The sequence below is a fragment of the Stegostoma tigrinum genome, chromosome 33, assembly GCF_030684315.1.
Source record: "Stegostoma tigrinum isolate sSteTig4 chromosome 33, sSteTig4.hap1, whole genome shotgun sequence".
Classification (NCBI taxonomy): Eukaryota; Metazoa; Chordata; class Chondrichthyes; order Orectolobiformes; family Stegostomatidae; genus Stegostoma; species Stegostoma tigrinum.
The window spans coordinates 9,703,016-9,725,932 of record NC_081386.1 but is presented as its reverse complement, the minus strand read 5'-3'; the positions used below and the strand labels follow the sequence as shown (position 1 = coordinate 9,725,932).

General features: G+C 47.1%; 1 protein-coding gene across 1 annotated transcript in view; it reads right to left on the bottom strand.

Annotated features, from left to right (window-relative positions):
• LOC125467232 (multiple C2 and transmembrane domain-containing protein 2-like) overlaps nt 1-22,917 on the bottom strand; it is a 476,933-nt gene that overhangs the window by 393,235 nt on the left and 60,781 nt on the right. Inside the window, exon 2 of the mRNA XM_048562803.2 lies at nt 20,006-20,528. Coding sequence (XP_048418760.1) covers nt 20,006-20,464 — 459 coding nt within the window. The 5' untranslated portion in view covers nt 20,465-20,528. The remainder of the gene's footprint in view (nt 1-20,005; nt 20,529-22,917) is intronic.

Here is a 22,917-nt window from a genome sequence, read left to right as displayed (position 1 = left end):
GATCTCACACATCTGTGGTAAATGGCTTATTTTAAAGACGTCCTTATCTGAAAAAGAACACTTTTTTGTTCTTTCCTGAATTTGCTGCTGGATTTGTCAGTACCTGCTGTACTTTATCATTTTGGTTTGGTCTTCTCCAAAAATAAAAACATCACCTTTATCTCTGCCCTAATCTTTACCCAGTTGATAATCTCAAACTATGATCGGCTCACCCATCCTCCCCCCACTGCCAAGCCTTGAATACTCAAGAGAAAGGAGCCTGACAGTTTTCAATATGTAAAAAAAAATCCATCCATATCATTCTAGACAACTTTCCTTGAAAGGAGAAAACATACTGGGTTTCCATCTGGCAACTGGAGAGACTGGCTCAATTGAAGAGATTCACATTGATTTACAGCAGTAAAATTCATCAACCCGATACTGATGTCTCCAATTTGTAAATCAGCAAAATTGCCACCAGAAAGACAAAAGCAAAATACTGTTGCTGGTAGAAACAGGACACAAAGGTGGAAAAACAGCACAATGAAAGGGAAGGTGAGTGACGTGCAACTCCAAAAAGCCAGTTGTATTTGATTATACATGAGCCAATCTTTTCTCAGTATTGTTTTTATTTACTGAGCAAAACAGTATAAGGATACACTCCTAACTCAACCATGTTACTGTTTGAATAAGAGTCTCTTTATACGTGCATAAGTGAAACCCCAATTTAATGTGCTCTATCTGCATAAAAAACATAATTTGCAGAAACTACTCCAAATGCCAAAATGGCTACAAAAGGCTTCCAGATGCACCTGATCTACTTTGCATGGAATGATCTGCCTGTACTGCATGCAAAACAAAACTTTTCACTGTACCTGGGTACACGTGACAACAATAAAACAAATCAAATCAAATCAATGCCCATGCCCTGCTGATGTTGTCACAGTGGGTGCACAGTGACATCAGCAACAATGCATGCTCAAGATCCACTATTTTTATTTCAAATTAATTTGTGTGTAAAAGCACTGACCAAATACATCCCCCCCCACCCCCAACCCATGCAGCCTCAATGTTTTGTTGTGGATTCCTGTCCAGGTCCTCACACCAATTCATTCTGGGTCAGCGGCACAGGCAGCTGTGCATTTGGACCATTGGTTTCAGTCCTGTTTCACACTCAATTTGATAGCAAGAGCTAACATATACTTTACAAATGACTTAACACTTTAAGTCATTTTTGTGCATCACTCCAAATAAGCTGTCCATGTGACTTTACAAGTTGCGTCCATTTTAACTCCTTCCTGAGCTTTTAAGTTAGTTGTGCAATACACAACCTCAGTAAATACCTTTTGCTTTTCTGATAAACTTGAGGTTGTTAATGCTCCTAATGTTTTCAGGAATTAATCTCCTGAACATTACCCAAACAATTTGGCACCAAATACAATTTATGGCAATAAAGGCTTCCCACCTTAAGTGAAAACCTTTCACTTATTACTGTCAGTATTCAAACATCCCCCACTCTTGAATCACACTGACTTCCTCTTTGTGTCATCTGAGGGTACCGTTTGAACCAAATACAGCCTTCACAATTATATTGTGATAGGGTGCAAGACAGAAAAGATTGGATGACGAGAAGGGTTCATGGTACTGTGCCAAAGATGGTGGATGCAAAAAAAAATAACTTTCTGATGAAGGGTCTAGGCCCAAAACGTCAACTTTCCTGCTCCCCTGATGCTGCTTGGCCTGCTGTGTTCATCCAGCTGTACACTGTGCTATCTCTGTCTCCAGCATCGGCAGTTCCTACTATCTCCAGGGGCAGCACGGTGGCTCAGTGGTTAGCACTGCAGCCTCACAGCGCCAGGGACCCGAGTTCGATTCCAGCCTCGGGTGACTGTCTGTGTGGAGTTTCCACATTCTCCCTGTGTCTCTGTGGGTTTCCTCCGGATGCTTCGGTTTCCTCCCACAGTCCAAAGATATGCAGGCTAGGTGGATTTGCCATGCTAAATTGCCCGTAGTGTTCAGGGGATGTGTGGGTGATAGGGAATGGGTCTGGGTGGGATGCTTCAAGGGGTGGTGTCGACTTGTTGGGCCGAAGGGCCTGTTTCCACACTGTAGGTAATCTAATCCAAACAAAAGCACTGAAGCCATACAGCAAAAACGATCCAGCTTCGATCCCAACCTCAGGCAACTATCTGTGTACAGTTTGCACTTCTCCCCATGCCTGCCTGGGCTTGCTCTGGGTGCTCCAGTTTCCTCCCACAGTCCAAAGATTTGTAGGTTGGGTGGATTGGCCAAGTTAAATTGCCCATAGTGTCAAGGGATGTGAAGGCTCGGTGGGTTAGCCATGGGAATTGCAGGGTTACAGGGATAGGGTAGGGAGTCGGTCTGGGTGGGATGCTCTTCAGACTTCAGTCAGTGTAGACTTGATGGGCTGAATGGGATTCTATAATTCTTAGCTCAGTGGTGCGAGAGAAGCTAGTGCAGGCAATGTGAATGCAAGCAAATGAGCAAAGTAACACATTCCATAGCAGCAAGACTAAATGAATGTTACCAGTAAAAATCACATGCATTTTAATCATTTCTAGCTCTACGTGGAGACTCTGAACCAAGGCAAGATTGTTTTCAGTCTGAACATTCAGCAAACAAATAATCGCCCAGCTAACTGGATCAATGGTGAAATATTTCCAAGTAAACTGACCCAGGCAGTAACCTGGAAGCTGCCAGGGTGGGGCGGGTGAGAGAGGTGAGGGCGGGGGGGAGGAGGTGGGGGGACGTGGGGAGAAGTTGGGGGGGTGGGAAGAGGTTGGGGTGGGGGGTGCATGGGGAGAGGTGGTGGGGGGCGTGGGGAGAGGTGGGGGGGCGCGGGGAAGGGGTGGGGGTGCGAAGTGGAGACACGCCATTCAGACTTGTTCCTAATTCTCAGGTGTAAGGGTAAGTCATCGTAGGAACTGGATCATTTGCTTAACAACCGACGTCCACTCACTCTATAGTGAGAGAGCACGAGAGAGAGAGGAAGCAAGACAGAGAGAGACAGGGAGATAGGAGCAACAGAGAGTGAGGATGGGTGCAGGTCACCACACCTCGAGTGAGGGGAGAAGTTGAGAAAGCCGGTCCTTTATGGCGGCCTTAGACAGAATTGAACTTACACTGTTGCCTTCGTCTTGTATCTCACTGTCTGTCCAGCCAGCTGAACTAACTGACTCCTGCACAATGTCCTGCAGTGATTGTAACAAGGTCAGGCAGGTGGACCTCGCAGATTAGGAATTCCCTGATTGAGGCTGTTAATCTGGTCCAGTTAAGGAGCCCTGGCTGACAGATAGAAACAGGAGTGTCAGAGGTTCTGCTCACTCTGAGGGAGCTAGGTGTTAAGGACTCTCCATGTGGAAATAAACGGTGACTTGGTGATGGGATACCAATCTCTGTGGAGGTATTTCAGTCCAATTCACAATCCGGCTACATATGCCTGCAAAAACTTCGGTGAATTTTTGATGAATAGCTGTTCAGGCATAGGTGTCTATGGACAGTGCTTCTAACAGACCATCTGTACTCACACAGAGGGAGTGACCCGAGTGTCCCTCTGAAATCTCAAAATCATCTACTTAACAACCAATGTCCACTCAACATTTACTGTCACGGCTGCAACATAATCTTCGAGGGCAACTCAAACTGATATGTATCTTTTAAAATGATAAAATGTGAGGCTGGATGAACACAGCAGGCCCAGCAGCATCCCAGGAGCACAAAAGCTGACGTTTCGGGCCTAGACCCTTCATCAGAGAGGGGGATGGGGTGAGGGTTCTGGAATAAATAGGGAGAGACGGGGAGGCGGACCGAAGATGGAGAGAAAAGAAGATAGGTGGAGAGGAGAGTATAGGTGGGGAGGTAGGGAGGGGATAGGTCAGTCCAGGGAGGACGGACAGGTCAAGGAGGTGGGATGAGGTTAGTAGGTAGGAAATGGAGGTGCGTCTTGGGGTGGGAGGAAGGGATGGGTAAGAGGAAGAACAGGTTAGGGAGGCAGAGACAGGTTGGACTGGTTTTGGGATGCAGTGGGTGGAGGGGAAGAGCTGGGCTGGTTGTGTGGTGCAGTGGGGGGAGGGGACGAACTGGGCTGGTTTTGGGATGCGGTGGGGGAAGGGGAGATTTTGAAGCTGGTGAAGTCCACATTGATGCCATTGGGCTGCAGGGTTCCCAAGCGGAATATGAGTTGCTGTTCCAGCAACCTTCGGGAGGCATCATTGTGGCACTGCAGGAGGTCCATGATGGACATGTCGTCTAAAGAATGGGAGGGGGAGTGGAAATGGTTTGCGACTGGGAGGGCAGTTGTTTATTGTGAACCGAGCGGAGGTGTTCTGCAAAGCGGTCCCTAAGCCTCCGCTTGGTTTCCCCAATGTAGAGGAAGCCACACCGGGTATAGTGGATGCAGTATACCACATTGGCAGATGTGCAGGTGAACCTCTGCTTAATATGGAAAGTCATCTTGGGGCCTGGGATAGGGGTGAGGGAGGAGGTGTGGGAGCAAGTGTAGCATTTCCTGTGGTTGCAGGGGAAGGTGCCGGGTGTGGTGGGGTTGGAGGGCAGTGTGGAGCGAACAAGGGAGTCACAGAGAGAGTGGTCTCTCCGGAAAGCAGACAAGGGTGGGGATGGAAAAATGTCTTGGGTGGTGGGGTTGGATTGTAGATGGCGGAACTGTCAGACGACGATGCGTTGTTTCGGAGGTTGGTGGGGTGGTGTGTGAGAACGAGGGGGATCCTCTTTGGGCGGTTGTGGCGGGGGCGGGGTGTGAAGGATGTGTTGCGGGAAATGTGGGAGACGCGATCAAAGGAACCCTGCAGCCCAATGGTATCAATGTGGACTTCACCAGCTTCAAAATCTCCCCTTCCCCCACCGCATCCCAAAACCAGCCCAGTTCGTCCCCTCCCCCCACTGCACCACACAACAAGCGCAGCTCTTCCCCTCCACCCACTGCATCCCAAAAACCAGTCCAACCTGTCTCTGCCTCCTTAACCTGTTCTTCCTCTCACCCATCCCTTCCTCCCACCCCAAGCTGCACCTCCATCTCCTACCTATTAACCTCATCCCACCTCCTTGACCTGTCCGTCTTCCCTGGACTGACCTATCCCCTCCCTACCTCACCACCTATACTCTCCTCTCCACCTATCTTCTTTTCTCTCCATCTTCGGTCCGCCTCCACCTCTCTCCCCATTTATTCCAGAACCCTCACCCCATCCCCCTCTCTGATGAAGGGTCTAGGCCCGAAACGTCAGCTTTTGTGCTCCTGAGATGCTGCTGGGCCTGCTGTGTTCATCCAGCCTCACATTTTATTATCTTGGATTCTCCAGCATCTGCAGTTCCCATTATCACTGTATCTTTTAAACCCTTTTTTTGGACTCATTTCTGATTTGGAGTCTGCATTTTTATTCCTGATTGTGGTTAGTAACCAATAGCTCCACTCTTTCAGTAACTCGATAAAGCTTGGTTAAACTGGCTCCTTTACAATGCGGATTCATTTGGGTGGCAGAAAAGTGTCCAAAAGAGAGGGATCGTTTTCAAATTAGGATGTGAGTGTAATTGTCATCATTAGATGGTGCAAGGAGTGTGCACGCACAAACAGGTTAAGTGAATTACCTACTGCACACTCTAATAGGGAAAGTGGGAATTTAACAACTGTCAAATTCCAATGAAATGTATCATCCAGAGGGCTTGCATTAGTTTTAAATTAGGACAGGCCTGGCCACGGAACAGGGATCAAGTTCGAGCTGGTTCAGCTCTGAGCCAGGCAGGGAGCACTTCTCCACCTCTATTTGGATAAATGACCCTGATAGAATCATAGAATCCCTACAGTGTGGAAACAGGCGCTTCAGCCCAACAAGTCCAACGTGACCTTTACAGCATCCCAGACCCATCCCCCTATAACCCACCTAAGCTGCACATCCCTGAACACTACGGGCAATTTAGCATGGCCTGTGTGTCTCTAGACTGTCTGAGGAAGCCAGAGCACCCGAAGGAAACCCACGCAGACAGGGGGAGAATGTGCAAACTCCACACAGACAGTTGCCTGAGGGTGAGAATCGAATGTGGGTCCCTGGTGCTGTGAGGCTGCAGTGCTAACCACTGAGCCACCGTGCCTCCCCAGGTCCTGATGTGGGACCTACGCTTCTCCACTTCCATTTACGACAGTTCCCTCAGAATCGCTGCAGCCTGTCATAGCCTGATGGCTGACTCACAGCCTGGACAACGGTCGCAAACGGCCAAGGGCCAGCAGCACCATCACTTCATGTGCAGTAGACAGCTGCCATTTCTGTCAGCCATCTTGGCATCATCGCACAAACACTCCATTTCAAAACAAACTCGCTGGGCCAAACCGAGGAGGGGGCTGCAGAAAGGAGGAGAATCAGTTTATCCCCTTCACCTCAGAGCATAAAGGATGAGGGCATCCCACCTGGAACAGCGGTAAACTGGGGAAACACTCACTGGGAACTGAGCAGAGCTGAACAAAAAAAAAACTGAAAGAATTTCTGATGCTGTAAATCAGAAGCAAAAACAGAAATTGCTGTAAAAGGTCAGCAGGTCTGGCAGCATCTGTGGAGAGAAAATCAGAGTTAACGTTTCAGGTTGAGGAAGGGTCACTCGACCTAAAACATCAACCTCAGCCCGAAACGTTAACTCTGATTTCTCTCCGCGGATGCTGCCAGACCTGCTAAGCAATTCCATCATTTTGTTTCTCTACCAGGTTTCCAGTCTCTTCCAGCCTTCTTCACCAATCTGTGTAAACATCTTCAAAGTCAATTCCATAGCTTTCACTCCGATACTCTCATCCTCCGCGTTTTAAAACAAAATCTCAGCCTTGAAGATAATCAGCGTGGAGACATCCACAGGCTCTCTCAAGGCAAATAATTCACACTGTGTGAATGATAACATTTCTCATGTCAGTCCTAGATGCCCACTCCATTACCCTGAGACTATTCCACTTAGTTCTACTCTCCCCAGCCTTTGGTGGGGGGGATGGAGTGTGAGAAGACTAGGAAGGGTTGAGAGGGATGTGGGCCAAATGCTGGAAAATGGGACGAGGTTAATTTAGGCTATCTGGTTTCTGTGGACTGGTTAGACTGAAGGGTCTGTTTCTGTGCTGTACAGCTCTATGACTCAAATTGAGACAAGGATGGGTCATAGCCTAACAACATCAAACCTGAAGAAACCCAATTCCACTTGTGCCCCTTTTCGTGGTGCAGTAATGGGCTCCCTCTGGACATCTGTTAGGCCACACTGCCCAGAATGAAGCACAGCACCGGCTTCCTGCCTGAATATCCGAGAGGCACAGCTGACCGCTCCCAACGGCACAGAGGCTGCTCCGAGGGTCCACACACGGCAGTCGGTACTCCAGTCTCTGCCACACGGACCCCAGCAGGCCATGCAGAAGGCAAAAACAACAAGGGAACTTAGCACCTAACCGGTGGAAGTAGAGAGAGAAGACCGCAAAAATCATAGAATCCCTACAGTCTGGGAGCAGGCCACTCAGCCCATTGAATCCACACCGACCCTCCAAAGAGTATCCCACTCAGACCTACCCCATACTCAATCCTTACAATTCCCACCCTGGACACTATGGGCAATTTAGCATGGCCAATCCACCTAGCCTGCACGTCTTTGCACCATGGGAGGAAACAGGCGCACCTGGAGGAACCCCACGTAGACATAGGGAGAACGTGCAAAACCAAGGGTGGTGTTGAATCTGGGTCCCGGACCCTGTGAGGCAGCAGTACTAACCACTGAACCACCGTGCCTCCACGTGTTCAATCTACATCCAAAGGTAATGCAGTGCAGAAACCAATTCCAGGTCTCCTGGCTGGTCGAGATTAAATCAGGAGAATGAGGGCTACTATGTTTTTCCTGACCCTTTAACATACAGGTTAGGAGGAATAGACGAGCTAGCCATGTAACACTGCTCCCCCAGTCAATAGGCTGTTCCCTCAACCTACGCCTGCCACTTCCTGCCACCCCTCCCCTCTACATTCTCACACCATTGTCAGAAAAAACCTTACAAATACTCAATGACCCTGCCTGCACCTCTCCCTCGGAAGAGTGTTTCACAGATTCATGGCATTCAGAGAAAGGATTTCTTGTTGACAGAATCAAAATTAGGGGCGGCACGGTGGCTCAGTGGTTAGCACTGCAGCCTCACCAGAGACCCGGGTTCAATTCCAGCCTCGGGTGACTGTCTGTGTGGAGTTTGCACATTCTCCCCGGGTCTGCACCGGTTTCCTCCAGGTGCTCCGGTTTCCTCCCACAGTCCAAAGATGTGCAGGCTAGGTGGATAGGCCATGCTAAATTGCCCGTAGTGTTCAGGGTTGTGTGGGTTATAACAGGATGGATCTGGGTGGGATGCTGCAAGGGGCGGTGTGGACCTGCAGGGCCAAAGGGCCTGTTTCCACACTGTAGGGATTCTATTCTATGGATTCTATGAAAAAGTCAGACAGCATGGAAACAGACCCTTCCTCGAACTAGTCCATGCCGACCATGTCAACAAACTAAGCTAGTCCCATTGGGCCCATATCCCTCCAAGCCTTCCCTATTTGTGTATTTATCCAAAAGTCTTTTAAACGTTATAAGTGTACCCACATCCAATACTTCCTCATTCATTCATTCTATGCATGGACCACTGTCAGGTTAAAGGGAGTTGCTATCGATACAGGCAGATTGAGTCTCTCCTTTTAGGTATCAGTTCATCAGCTCACAGAGCCATCACCTTCACCATCTCATTCCGACTCATCAGCAGTTTCATCTGGTTTCCGTGAGTCACGGCTCACTGCAGAAGTGAATGGTGGAGATTCTCACCTGCGTAAAAACGTTGTCCCTATGTCCTTTTTAAAAACTTTACCTTCTCACCTTAAACGTATGCCCAATAGTTTTGGACTCCCCCACCCGAGGGGAACGATTCTTACTATTCACACTATCCATGCCCCTCATGATTTTCCAAACCTAAATAAAGCAACCCCTCAGCCTCCGATGCTCCAGTGATCTCTGCCTTAAATGAAACATCCTTTCTTTTCAAAATGAGCTCCACCTCCCACTTCGAGCCTCCTCCCATTAGGGGAAGCATCCTACACTGCTAAGGTTCCTCAGGATTTTACATAAGATGATCACCCCAACTCCTGGAGGGAGGGAGGAGCAGCCTCATGACCTGGAATCATAGAATCCCTACAGTGCAAAAGAGGCCATTTGACCCATCGAGTCTGCACCAACCTCCAAACAGCAAGTTACTCACACTCCCCCATCCTATACCGATAGCCCCACACTTACCATGGCTAATCCAACCAGCCTACGCATCCCTGGACATTAGTGGCAATTTATCATGGCCAATCCACCTAATCTGCACACCTTTGGACTGTGGGAGGAAACCCAAGCAGACACAGGGAGAATGTGCAAACTCCCCACAGATGATGACCTGAGGCTGGAATCGAACCCACGTCCCTGGCACTGTGAGGCAGAAATGCCAACCACTAAGCCACTTCTTTTGGCATGTGCTACAGTGTTTGCTTGACCACCAGTAGACAAGGCTCTGCACTCTGTACTGGGCTGGGCAGTGCCAGTTGGCAAAGGGCCAAAACCTTGTGACAGCGACAGCATATTAAACCAGCTCTGACAACTTCCCAGCTACAGAGTAGACAGGGTTCTATTTCTCAATCAATCCCTTCAATAGCTGAGTTAATCGTCTCCCACAGGCCTGGTCTCCCATTGTACAGACACTAAATGCCATTCGTTTCCCGCAGATAAACAAACAAATGAGCAATAAACTTCAGAGAGAAAACAGCAGCTAATAGATCTGGCACTGCTGTTAGGTATTGACGGTGAGTGTGTTTCTGGGCTTCACTGATCCTACAAACACTCACCGATTTCTACACAAATAAACTCTATCAGGTGATTGTTTAGGTTAGAGCAAAGAAATTATTTTTGCTTCCAATTATTTTGAATGAATTTCATTAATTTTGAAGAAAATGCATAATAGAAAGAACTAATTGGAACTGCAGATGCTGAAGAATCCGAGATAACAAGGTTTAGAGCTGGATGAACACAGCAGGCCAAGCAGCATCAGAGGAGCAGAAAGGCTGACGTCTCGGGCCTAGACCCTTCATCAGAAATCCATTTCTGAAGAAGGGTCTAGGCCTGAAACGTCAGCCCTCCTGCTCCTATGATGCTGCTTGGCCTGTTGTGTTCATCCAGCTCTACACCTTGTTATCTTATAATAGAAAGAAATATTTTTTTCATTCACATCATGTTTTATAAGAAAGAAAATTAAGTTGCTTTGTCATTGTGTGTTTCACAGTCTCAAGGTATCTACAGTCAACAAATGTAGCTGCTGTCCATTTTTTAAAGAAACTTAATGGTTAATTTAGTCAAGATCTTTTCCCAGGGTAGTGGAGTTCAAAACTAGAGGGGCATAGGTTTAAGGTGAGAGGGGAAAGTTTTAAAAGGGCCTAAGGGGCAACTTTTTCCACAGAGAGGGTGGTGCGTGTATGACGCCAGAGGAAGTGGTAGAGATGGGTCCAGTTACAACACTTGGACAAGTACATGGTTAGGGAAGGTTTAGAGGGGTATGGGACAAACACATGGGACTGATTCAGTTGAAGAAATCTGGTCAGCAGTTGGACCGAAGGGCCCATTTCTATGCTGGATGATTCTGTGACCCTATTCGTGTTTAATACAATTCCATAAACAGCAATGCAATATTTATCAAATAGTATGTTCCAGTATTAGCCTGAACACTGGGGAGAGCTCCTCTGCTCTTCTGTGAGGGAGATTCAGCTTACCATCGCAGATGAAAGAAGTACCTGGAACAGAGCAGCACACCCTCAGCACTGCACAGGAGCACCAACCTGCAACATTCACAATCTCCAAAAGCAATGAACTGTTTGAAGAGACAGTTATTGCCATGTAGGCAACTGAGTGCCCAGCAACGGTACATCATCGCAACACATGATACTTACATTTGTACAGAAGCCCTGCAGGACAGCCACTATGGTCCAACTGGAATTGAGCTAACATTGGTCGTTTATAGGCCTTATCATCTCTCAGGTGTAAACTCAAAGGAGAACATTATTATCTCCATGTTTTGGCAATAAAATGGCAGAACAGATCACCTATCTGTAGTGATTGTAACAAGGTCAGCCAGGTGGACACCACAGAATGTGAGTTCCCTGATTGGGGATGTTAATCTGCTCCAGTCAGGGGACCCTGGCAGACAGATTAAACACAGAAGTGCCAGGGGTTGTGCTCAGACTTACAGCTGGCTCTGAGCGAGCTGGGTCAGTGTCAGGTACTATGCACGCATAAATAGAGGGTGACTTGGTGATGAGATACCGGCCTTTGTGGAGTTATTTCACCAGCTGCACCATTTAAAAATAAGGGTGGATGCCACTTAGGCCTAAGGCAAAGAGAAAGACCATTGTGAATCTTTGGAATTCCCTACCACAGAGGGATGTGGCAGGGTCAGTCTTTCAGTGTGTTTAAGGGAGAGACTGACAGATTTCTGAGGGCCAGGACGAAGGAGATGGTGTGGATAAAGCATTTGCTTGGCCGTGTTCATGTCCAAGAGCAGAGCAGGCTCGCCACACATTGGCCTACTCCTGTTGCTATGCTCCCAAATGGCAGTGAAAGGGAAAGTACTAGAAAAATGTGACAGGACCTTCTCTCTCTCTCTCTCTCTCTCTCTGCGAAGAAAGAAAGCAACATTAATGTTCCAATCGAAAATGTCTAACAGAAGTTCATCTGATTTGATCATTTGGGTCAGACATAAGTATTAGCCAGAAGAGACAGATGCGTCCCCTGTTCTTCAAACAGCATGAGGAGATCTTTTGCATCCATCTAAAGATCTTGGTGGGGTTCGGCCTACTTTTTACTTTCTTTATTCTTTGATGGGGTGTGGTAAAGCCAGCATATTTGCTGCCCGTACCAACTTGTTCTCAAGCTGAGTGGCTTGCTTGACAATTTCAGGGGCCAGTTCAGAGTCAAACACATGGCTGTGGGTCTGGAGTCACATGTAGGCTCTTGAAGGACATTGATGAACCGGGTGGGTTTTTACAAAACCAATTAATGGTAGTTTTGTGGTCACCATTAATGAGTTGACCCTCAGGTGAATAAACTGAATTTAAATCCCACCAGCTGCCGGGGCTATTTTGCCTGCAGCATCAGAGACTGAGGGGTAGAGACTTATAAAATCTTCAGGGGCATGGATAGAGTTAACAGCCAAAGTCTTTTCCCCAGGGTAGGGGAGTCTAAAACTTGAGGCCACAGGTTGAAGATGAGAGGGGATTTGAAACTGTAACCTCCCATGCCTTAGTCCCTATATTGTTAATCCAGTGACTTTACCAAAACAGCACCATCGCTCCTAAATTCACCATCTGAAAAAAATCTCGAACACCTCAGCAGACCCAGCAGCAAATGTGAAGAGTTCAGAACCAGTCTGTCAACATTCCAGCCACTCCTGAAGATATTTCTTGAATCTGAGATGTCAACTTGCACCTGTTTCTCCTGTATGTCTCAAACAATAACTTTTAAATTCCAGTGCAGATCAACATGATGCAATTTCCTATTTACTTTGTGCTTTGAATGCAGCAAAACATCACAAAGGTGCTTCACAGCTACGAAAAACTTATACCGAGCCAGAGGAGGTGGTGTTTGCTTACGAGACCAAAGGCTCAGTGACAGAGATAACACAAAAAGAAATGACCAAGCTAACAAGTTAAAAGGATTGTGTGTAGTCTTGGAATCATAACTTGCTGCTTTTCCACTGAACAATAGTCGGGACTGACAGATGGTGACCAGTGTGGGATTGATATCGCACTGAGCACCAAGATGATAAGTAAAGCAAACTGGAGGTGAAAATGAACACAAAGCACCCAATGTTGACAAAGGGGCATCAATATTTTGGTTATTACCGACAGGGACAATGCGCACCATGTTACACATGTTGTTTTATTGCAAAACCTCAGAAACGGACTGTACCTTCAAGACATAAGATGACATCACAAGACGTAAAGCTCTCAATAAAAAGTCTCATTTTACATCCAGTTATTCAGCTGGTGTCAAGTTGCCATGGTCCAACCAGACCATTGGGCTGCTCTCTCATTAGAGAGAGACAACTCATGGTGAGGGTCACCACACCTCAGGCAAGGAGGGAGTTTGAAAAGAAGAGACCTTCATGTTAACCTCAACTGGTGCAGGAATTGAACCCGCACTGTTGGCATCAGACCACCTTCACAAACCAGCATCCAGCTAACTGAGCTAAACCACCCCCCAACTCCAGCAGTGGACATAGAATGCAGCAGTAACACAAGTGAGCATTGAACCTAGGCTACACGCAAATCCGAGACATCATATCAGTGTGCGTAGTTTTTTTAATCACTCATGGGACAGGGGTGCTGCCGGCTGGACAGAATTTATTGCCCATCCCTAGCTGCCCTTGAACTGAGCGGCCTGCTCGGCCATGTCAGGGTGCAGTTGAGAGTCAACCAAAGTGCTGTGGGTCTGGAGTCACATGTAGGCCAGACCAGGTAAAGATGGCAGTTTCCTTCCCTAAAAGGGCATTAGTGAGCCAGATGAGTTTTTCTGAAAAACAGCAATGGTTTCATGGTCATCAGTAGATTCTTAATTCCAGACATTTTTATTGAATTCAAATAATTTAAAAAATTTCAACATCTCTGTCTCAACAATCTGATTTATGTTCCAAGTGCTAACGTATAGGAAAGCATTCATACTATATGATCCGAGCTGTAGTGTTTTACACGCCAGGAAACTGCTTTAACACATAAATCCCATTTTTTAGCCACTGAAACTAATTTGACCAGCTGTCTGTGTTGTGCAATACAGTAGGAACTTTAAGGGCTTTGGTGGTGTAGTGGTAGTGTCCCTACCACTGAGTGAGGAGGCTTGGGCTCAAATCTCATCTGCTCCAGAGGTGTGTAATAATATCTGAGAAGGCTGATTAAAAAACATCCTATAGAACACAATCTATTATCAAAAATATCCTATAGGTCATCGAGCAAGACCAAAGTTCAGTCTGGTAGCAAATAATATTGAATGGACTCCTACTGACCTGTCATAAACAAGATAATTAGGCGACATGGTGGCTCAGTGACTAGCACTGCTGCCTCACAGCGCGAGGGACCTGGGTTCAATTCCATCCTCGGGTGACTTTTTCCCTGTGTCTGCATGAGTTTCCTCCTGGTGCTCCAGTTTCCTCCCACCGTCGAAACATGTGCAGGCTGGGTGGATTGGCCAGGCTAAATTGTCCCATAGGATTCAGGGAGGTGTGGATTAGGTGGGTTATGGGGTATGGGTCTGGGTGGGATGCTCTAAAGATCAGTGTGGACTTGTTGGGCTAAAGGGCCTGTTTCCATACAGTAGGGATCCTATGATAATGACAGTGATCCTGCACTGTGGTGATCTGTAGCTGACAGGTTACAAATGATTCTCAAGTGATACGTTATCGTAAACCAAGCAAAGTCTATTGTTTTGGTACAAACCAATCTACGTCCTCAAAACATTGAGCAGAAATTAGGTTCACATTGCAAGACCTTCACTTAGGAAAGAAGAAAAAGAGGAATTCAGATGTTCACACCTGAGACAGGTACTGAGCCTCTGTGGGGACCTCCCAGCCTGAGACAGCTGGAGTTGACTGAACTCAATCAAGTTGGACCAAAGCATATGGACGTAGATGGAATAGTGTAGGTTAGATGGGCTTGAGATCGGTATGACAGGTCGGCACAACATCGAGGGCTGAAGGGCCTGTACTGTGCTGTAATGTTCTATGTTCTATGTTCTATGTTCTAACACAGTCTGTTACCCAAAGCAGGAGCAAATTACTGCAGATGCTGGGAATCTGAAGAGTCATCTAGACTCAAAATGCTAGCTTGCTCTCTCTCCATGGATGCTGTCTAATCTGCTGTGATCTCCAGTATGTTGTTGTGGTCAGCATCTGTTGCCCACCTGTGGGGAGGGATCACACAGCATAGAACAGACCCTTCAGTCCAACCAGTCAATGCCAAACATGACGCCCAAACTAACCTAGTCCCACCTGCCTGCACTTGACCGAAACCACCCACCCCCAAGCATTTCTTATCCATGCACTTCTCCAAATGTATTTTAAACATTGTAACTGTACCCACATCCACCACTTCCTCAGGAAGTTTGTTCCACATACAAATGACTCTCTGTATAAAACATTTGCCCCTCGTGTTTTTTTTTAATCTTTCTCCTCTAACCTCAAAAATATGTCTCCTAGCCTTGAAATCCCCAACCCTAGGGAAAAGGCACCAGCTTTTCACCCTATCCGTGTCCCCCATGATTTTATAGACTTCTGTAAGGTCATCCCTCAGCCTCCTGCATTCCAGGGAGAAAAGTCCCATCCTATCCAGCCTCTCCTTACAACTCAAACCCTCCGTTCCCAGCAACATCCTGGCAAATCTCTTCTGAACTCTCTCCAGCTTAATAGTATCCTTCCTATAACAGGGTGCCCAGAGCTGAACACAGTACTCCAGGAGAGGCGTCACCAATGTCCTGTACAATTCAACATGCCGAGCCAGCCACTATAGTTGAAGCTCAGAGAAATGAAGGCAAGCGCGCTAAACACCTTCTTCGCCACCCTGTCTACGTGTGACACAAACTTTAAGGTAGTCACTTGGCTAGAATGGAAAGCTGATGATCTGCGGAGATGGTTCAAATCCACCACAACAGAAAGCCTGGAATGAAGAGCTAATTCAATGACCACCACGGTCGATTGTTGTAAAAACCCATCAGGTTCACTTTAGGGAAGGAAAGCTGTCATCCTAACCCAATCTGGCCTAGACATAACTGCCAACCCACAATAACATGCTTGTCTCTTAAATATCCTCTGGGCAATTAGGGGTGGATAATAAATGTTAGCTTAGCCAGTGATGCCCACATCCCATGAATGACTTTTTATTAAGAATGATGCATTCGCAACTTGCCATCCTGGATGTGGCAATAGCAGGGCAGGCACTGATCTTGAAAATGGCGTCCACTTCTGATCAGTGCAGTTTTGGCCAACCGAGCATCCAATATCCTCCCTGATGTCAGATACTCCACGGAGGACATGGGCCCAGGATCTCAGAAGCGTTAACCAGCAGAAAGAGGCCATTCAGCCTGAACTACTAAATAACCTCCTGTTTTATCCCAACACCTCACACCTTACTTTTATCCAAACTAATGTCCAAAGCCTAATGAATGCCCCAAGGCACAGGAGACTCGAGAGGCCAGATGGCCTCCTCCTGTGCTGGAATGACCTTGTGGGCTGGCACAATAACAAAAGTTACCCTTGTGAGTAGGATAGGCTGAATTTCTGAGGAGCTGCTCCTCTCATTTTTCTCCAGCTTTTCCGACACACGGGTGAGAAAGAGAGAACCAGCCTGCAACCGGAGCAGTGGCGAGATGGCTCAGTTAAGAGAGCAGGTGAAACAAGGGAAAGCAAGTGAGTGAATCAACAGGGGGGGCCTTTTCCAGGGAGTGGAGCCTGGGAGGCCTTGGAGCAGGGATAAAACTAGACAGCTGACCGTCAGGAATTCTATCTGTTGATGTGTGGGTAGAGTGGGGGTGAGGTGAGTCTGCATGAGACACAAGGGCAAGAGGCTAACTGTGATGGAAGGGGAAGGGTGATGGTGAAGGAGCAAGAACTGTCTAAAATCTGCTAACCAATCTAGGAGCCAGGAAAGCTAGAGGTAATGAATTGCAGACAAATAAATGTGGAATCTTTAGTATAAGGGTGCATTTGCTCAGGAGCTACTAGATGACTGGGGGAATAAATGTGGAATAGTCTGTTGTAATGACACTGTCAATTATTCAATTTACACTGTCCGGTTAAAACCTTTCAGCTTCGGGCACTTGTGATGGAAATGTATGATATGGAAGGTGTGTATTGAGTGATGGCTTCTTGTGTATTGAGGTCTGTATCAGTTACTTGGAAATAAACTTTAATTTCTAACTTAAGCCTGTTGTTTTGTGCCAATTTACATACGGCAACGCCTAAGAAATTAGTGCGCTCCACGAATGCTGTGGCTTTAATTTTGATGGAGGGTTTTCAGTTGGGAATACATTGGTAAAATCTTCTTGCCCTGCTTCTTTCTGAGTGAAACGTCACTTGTCAATATGAATACAGACAGTCCAGAGCGGCTCTATTGCGTTATAAATTGGTGAGAATGAAAATGAGCTCCTGAAAACAAAGCCTTCAAAAAGAAAACATTTTATCCCCTTCCAAGACAGAATCACCCAATGAACAATGATACTTCAGATTCATATGCGTATTGCAAAGAATCATTAAAACAAAAGCTCTTTGCAGTCTGACAGAGACAGCACTTATACCAATTCGAATCAATCTGTAAATCACCAATTGAGTCAATCTAGGTCAGGATCCTCAATCTGGGGTCATGCGATTTAAAAGCGATTTTTATATTTTGACACATTCTGCTTACACAAACAGTCAACAAGGCAATAAATTAACAGTAATCACTCACACCCACTCAAAACAAAACCCTCTACAGGGATAACAGTTAATGCACTCGCCAGCCCATGAATTTCTCATTGAAATATGAATCCTGTTACTGGTTGTTTCTTCAACAGCAAGAGTTCAGTTTTTACAAAACTTTTAATGTGCGACAGTAATGTCTGATTCACATGCTCGGAGCTTTCAATCCATGTACCATAGGCCCCAGGTTGTTGTAGAGACCTCATTTGTGTCAAAACAGATTTTCAATTCCAAAGCATTCACCCAGCACTCAATCACTTGATTCCAAAAAGGTACAGTCAAGTTACTACATACTTATACAGCATTCCTCCTGCGAGTCACAGCAAGACTCAGTCTTTACAGCAACTCAAGAACTAGTAAAACGCTATTCAGCCCCTTATGCTACAAAATCAAAAGTATTGTGGCCACTGGAAACATGAGGCAAAACAAATGGTGGAAAACGGACAGTCCAGTCTCATTCGCAGAGAGAGAGAAGCAGGATGGATGTTTCAGGTCAGCAACCTTTCATCAAAACGGGCTCAGAGCCCTTCAACTTGTTTCACAAGATCAGGATCAGTGAATTCATTCTGGCCACCTTCATGCTGTAGCCTTTAAAAAGGACAAGGATAAACACTGGAAATGTCATAACCTTCAAGGCTCCAAGCCAGGTGCTTGAAAGTGGGTAGACAGGTTGGCGCAGACTCAATGGGCCAAAGGATCTCTTCGGTTCTGTATGACTCTATAACCCTTGACTCTCAACCAAAGATCTTAACTAATGCCAATTACGCAATGTTCAGTTGATCTAACCTCTTTTTTTTGGGTGGATGGGAATTAAAATGACAGATTTCCAAAAACCTTTTCTTTGGAAAGATGATTATGGAGAATTGGTCCCGGTTTGAGACTCCCATCTGGAGGATTTTTTTATACTAGTCTATGAGAGGCCATATGTCAGATCATAAAGCCACAGAAGTAGAAAAGGCCATTCAGCCCATCGAATCTGCTCCACTATTCAATGAGATCACAGCTGATCTGATAATCCTCAACCCTACTCTGTAACCCTACTCTTTTCTCTGTAACCCTGAGTTTCCTTACTACTCTCATGGTGCTGTGGTAATATCCATACCTCTGTCCTGGGAGGCCTGAGTTCACAGAACATAGAACAGTACAGCACAGTACAGGCCCTTCAGCCCATGATGTTGTGTTGAACTTTTACCCTAATCCTAAGGTCTATCTAACCTCCACCCCTACTTTATACAATCATCCATATGCCTATCTAATTGCCACGTAAATGCCCCTAATGAGGCTGACTCCACTACCCTCTCTGGCAATGCATTCCATGCCATGACCACTCTCTGAGTAAAGAACCTACCTCTGACATCTCCCCTATATCTACCTCCACTCACTTTAAAACAATGACCCCTCATCTCTGACTGTCCACTCTATCTATACCTCTGATCATCTTGTACACCTCTATCAAGTTACCTCTCATCCTTCGTCGTCCTAAAGAGAAAAGCCCTAGCTCTCTCAACCTTTCCTCATAAGACCTTCCCTCCATTCCAGGCAACATCCTGATAAATCTCCTCTGCACCTTTTCCAATGCTTCCGCATCTTTCCTGTAATGAGGTGACCAGAACTGGGCACAATACTCCAGATGTGGCCAAACCAGGCTTTTGTATTGCTGGAGCATAACATCACGGCTCTTGAACTCAATGCCTCGATTAGTGAAAGCTAACACACCATATGCCTTCTTAACAACTCCATCTACCCAGGTGGCAGCTTTCAGGGAACTGTGGACATGAACCCTGAGTGTTCAAGTCCCACCTGCTCCATCAGGTAGGTAGTAACATTTCAAAACTGATTGATTAGAAAAACATGTTAAAAATCTGTCTATCTCAGCCTTGAATATACAAAATGACCCAGCCTTAACAGACCTCTACAGTAAAGAATTCCACAGACTCTACCCCAAGGGAAAAAAGTCCTTCTCACCTCCGTCTTAAATGGGGGACCCCTTAATCTAAGGTTATGCCCACTGTTCCTACACCCTCTCATTAGGGGAAACAACCTGTTCACATCTACCTCGTCACACTCCTTTATAATCATAAATGTTTCAGTAAGGTCTTCTTTCATTCTTCAAAACTCCAGTGAACACAAGCCCAACCTACTCAACCACTCTTCATAAGACAATCCTTCCACACCTGGGATCTAGTGAACCTTCTCTGGTCTGCCTCAAATGCCAGCCTACCTTTCCTGAGGTGAGGGGACCAAACCTGTTCACATGTGATCTGACTCATGCCTTGTGTAGTACCCTCTGGCTGACACTTATACCCTCGACTAAGTGCCTGCCAACTGCTTCATTCCAAACTGTTGATCTCAGCAGGTATTTTATGCTTCCCGCTCCGTGCCTCTTTCACAGGGCAAGTGCCAAATGTACCTCAGCTGGACATCCACCATCCAGCCCAAAAGGGAAAAAAAACCCACCCCAGCACTTCCTTTTAGCTGCCCCGAGTCATCACCTACCGCATATCTGTCATCCACTCCCAGGTAATAGCTGCGTTCCACCAGGTCTTCAGCACTGTTGCTGCAGGATTCCTTGGCTAATATGGGTAATGTAGTGAACGTGCAAGCTTCCTTTCCAGAGCAGGAGTCCTCCTGTGTCTGTGCCTGGCCCGGCGAGACCGAAATCTGCGGAGGCTCGACCTGATCCAGTTTCTTAACCGGGGTGGAGGGGCTGCTGAAGTAATTGACAGCGCCGGTCTTCACTATTACCCGGGAGCAGCTCTCGCGGTAGGTCTTGCCCACTTGCAGCATGTCTGGCTCCGACACACTCATCCGCTGATCCAAAAGGTGCCGCTTCTTCCCTTCTTTCCTCTTGCTGGATATTTTGCCTTTCTTCAAACTCTGCAGGAAGGGCTTGGTTTTAGCTCGGAAGGATTCCCACGTTGTAATGTCCTTCTGCGATTCCATGTTGCTGAGCATTTGGCCATTCGATGGTACAGCTGTCTCAGGGACGGCCTCCTCAGCTTCTTGTTTTATGCAGGATCTGTGAGAAAGGAAGGGGACAAACCGTCACTGGGTGTCAGCCCCAAACTGTCAGCCACTCTTCCATTTACACAGTATCGCGAGCACCTTGCTTCACTCAACCTGGGGCACAATTTAATGCAGCATCCGGCATATCACCATTGTTTACATCAACGTAAATATACACACAATACAAAAGCACCAGGCAGCATGTGGCAAAGTGGGCTTGAAATTAAAATAGAGATAACACAGTGTGGAGCTGGAGGAACACAGCAGGCAAAGCAGCATGGGAGGAGCAGGAAAGCTGATGTTTCGGGTCAGGACACTTCTTCAGAAATGGGGAGGGGGAAGGGGGCTCTGAAGTAAATAGAGAGAGAAGGGGTGGGGATGGGGAAGGGGAAGGTAGGTGGGATGGTGAGAGGTGAGTGCAGGTAGGCAGTGATGAGGATTGGTCAGTGAGGTGGGAGAGAAGACTGACAGGTCAAGGAGGAGGGGATTAGAGGGAGGGTTGGTCATGGGATGAGGTCAGAGGTTGGGGGAGATTTTGAAGCTAGTAAAGTACACATTGAGACCGCTGGGTTGTAGTGTTCCCAAGGCGGAACATGAGGTACTGCTCCTCCCGTTTCCGGGTGGCGTCGTAGTGACACTGGAGGAGGCCCAGGATGGACATGTCACCCAGGGAGCAGGACGGGGGAGTTGAAATGGTTCATGACTGGAAGACGTCATTTGTTGCGAACAGAGCTCAGGTGCTCTACAAAGCGGTCTCCAAGCCTCTGCTTGGTCTCACCGATATACAGGAGACCACATCGGGAGCAGCGGATACAGTCGGCCACATTAGCAGATGTGCAGGTGAACATCTGTCCGATGTGGAAGGTTTTTTTGGTTCCTCAGATGGAGGGGAGGGCAGGTCTTGGCGCAGGTGTAGAACCTCTTGTGGTTGCAGGGCAAGGTTCTGGGGTGGTGGGGCTGATGAGGAATGTGGAGCGGATGAGGGAGTCACGGAGAGAGCGGTCCCTATGGAAGGCAGATAGGGGTGGGTAGGGAATGATATCCTTGGTTGTGGGGTCAGATTGCTGATGGTGGAAGTGGCGGAGAATGGTGCATTGAATCCGGAGGTTGATGGGGTGCTATGTCATGACAAGGGGGATTCTGTCTTTGTTTTTGTTGTGGGGAGGGGGTGTGAGGGCAGAGGTATGAGAAACACAAAAGATGCGGTCGAGAGCATTTTCAACAACTGAAGGAGGGAAGTGTGGTCCTTGAAAAACGAGGACATCTGGGGTGCTCAGGAGTGGAATGCCTCATCTTGGGAGAAGATGCGGCAGAGGCAGAAGAATTGGGAATACAGGATCGCATTCTTGCAGGAAGGTGGGTGAGAGGAGGTGTATTCTAGGTAGTTGTGGGAGTGGGTGGGCTTGAGATAGATATCGGTTTTGAGGCAGTTGCCAGAGATGGAAACAGAGAGATCCAGGAAAGAGAGAGAGGTATCAGAGATGGTCCAGGTGAACTTAAGGTTGGGGTAAAGTGGATGAACTGCTCAAGCTCCTCGTGGGAGCATGAAGCAGCGCCGATACAGTCGGTCATTGATGTAACGGAGGAAGAGGTGGGGTTTAGGGCCAGTGTAGGTCTGGAAAGGGGATTGTTCCACGTAACCTACAAAGAGGCAGGCATAGCTTGGGCCCATGCGAGTGCCCATAGCCACCCCCTTTGTCTGTAGGAAGTGGGAGGAGTTGAAGGAGAAGTTGTTAAGGGTAAGGACAAGTTCAGTTAGGCGGATAAAGGTGTAGGTGGAGGGGGACTGGTCAGGCCTGCGGGGGAGGAAGAAGCGGAGGGCCTTTAGGCCATCTGTGTGGGGAATGCAGGTGTATAGGGACTGGATGTCCATAGTGAAGATGAGGTATTGGCGACCAGGAATTGGAAGTTTTGGAAGAGGTGGAAGGCCTGGATGGTCTCCTGGACGTAGGAGGGGAGCTCCTTGACCAGGGGGTGAAATTAGAGTCGAGATAAGCAGAGATAAAACAAAACATCCTTTTTCTCAAAGACCCTGCTTTGAGTCCACACCAGATGAAAATCTCTTGGATTTAGCTGAAGTGAGTTTATACATTGATTACACTATTATTCCAGGATTGGATAGCACTTGCTAAACTGTTGTGAACGTTTTTGTTTCAGTTTATTCATGAAATGTGGGCATCACTAGCTGACCCAGTCATTTATTGCCCATCCTTAATTGCCCCTGAGAAGGTGGTGGTGAGGTGCCCTCTTTAACCACTGCAGTTCATTTGCAGGGTGGGAAATCTAGGATTTTGACCCAACAATGCTGAAGGAACAGTGGTATATTTCCAAGTCTGGAATGTGAGTGAAGGGAACCTGCAGATGGTGCTTCTGTCATGTGTCTGCTGCCCCTGTCCTTCTAA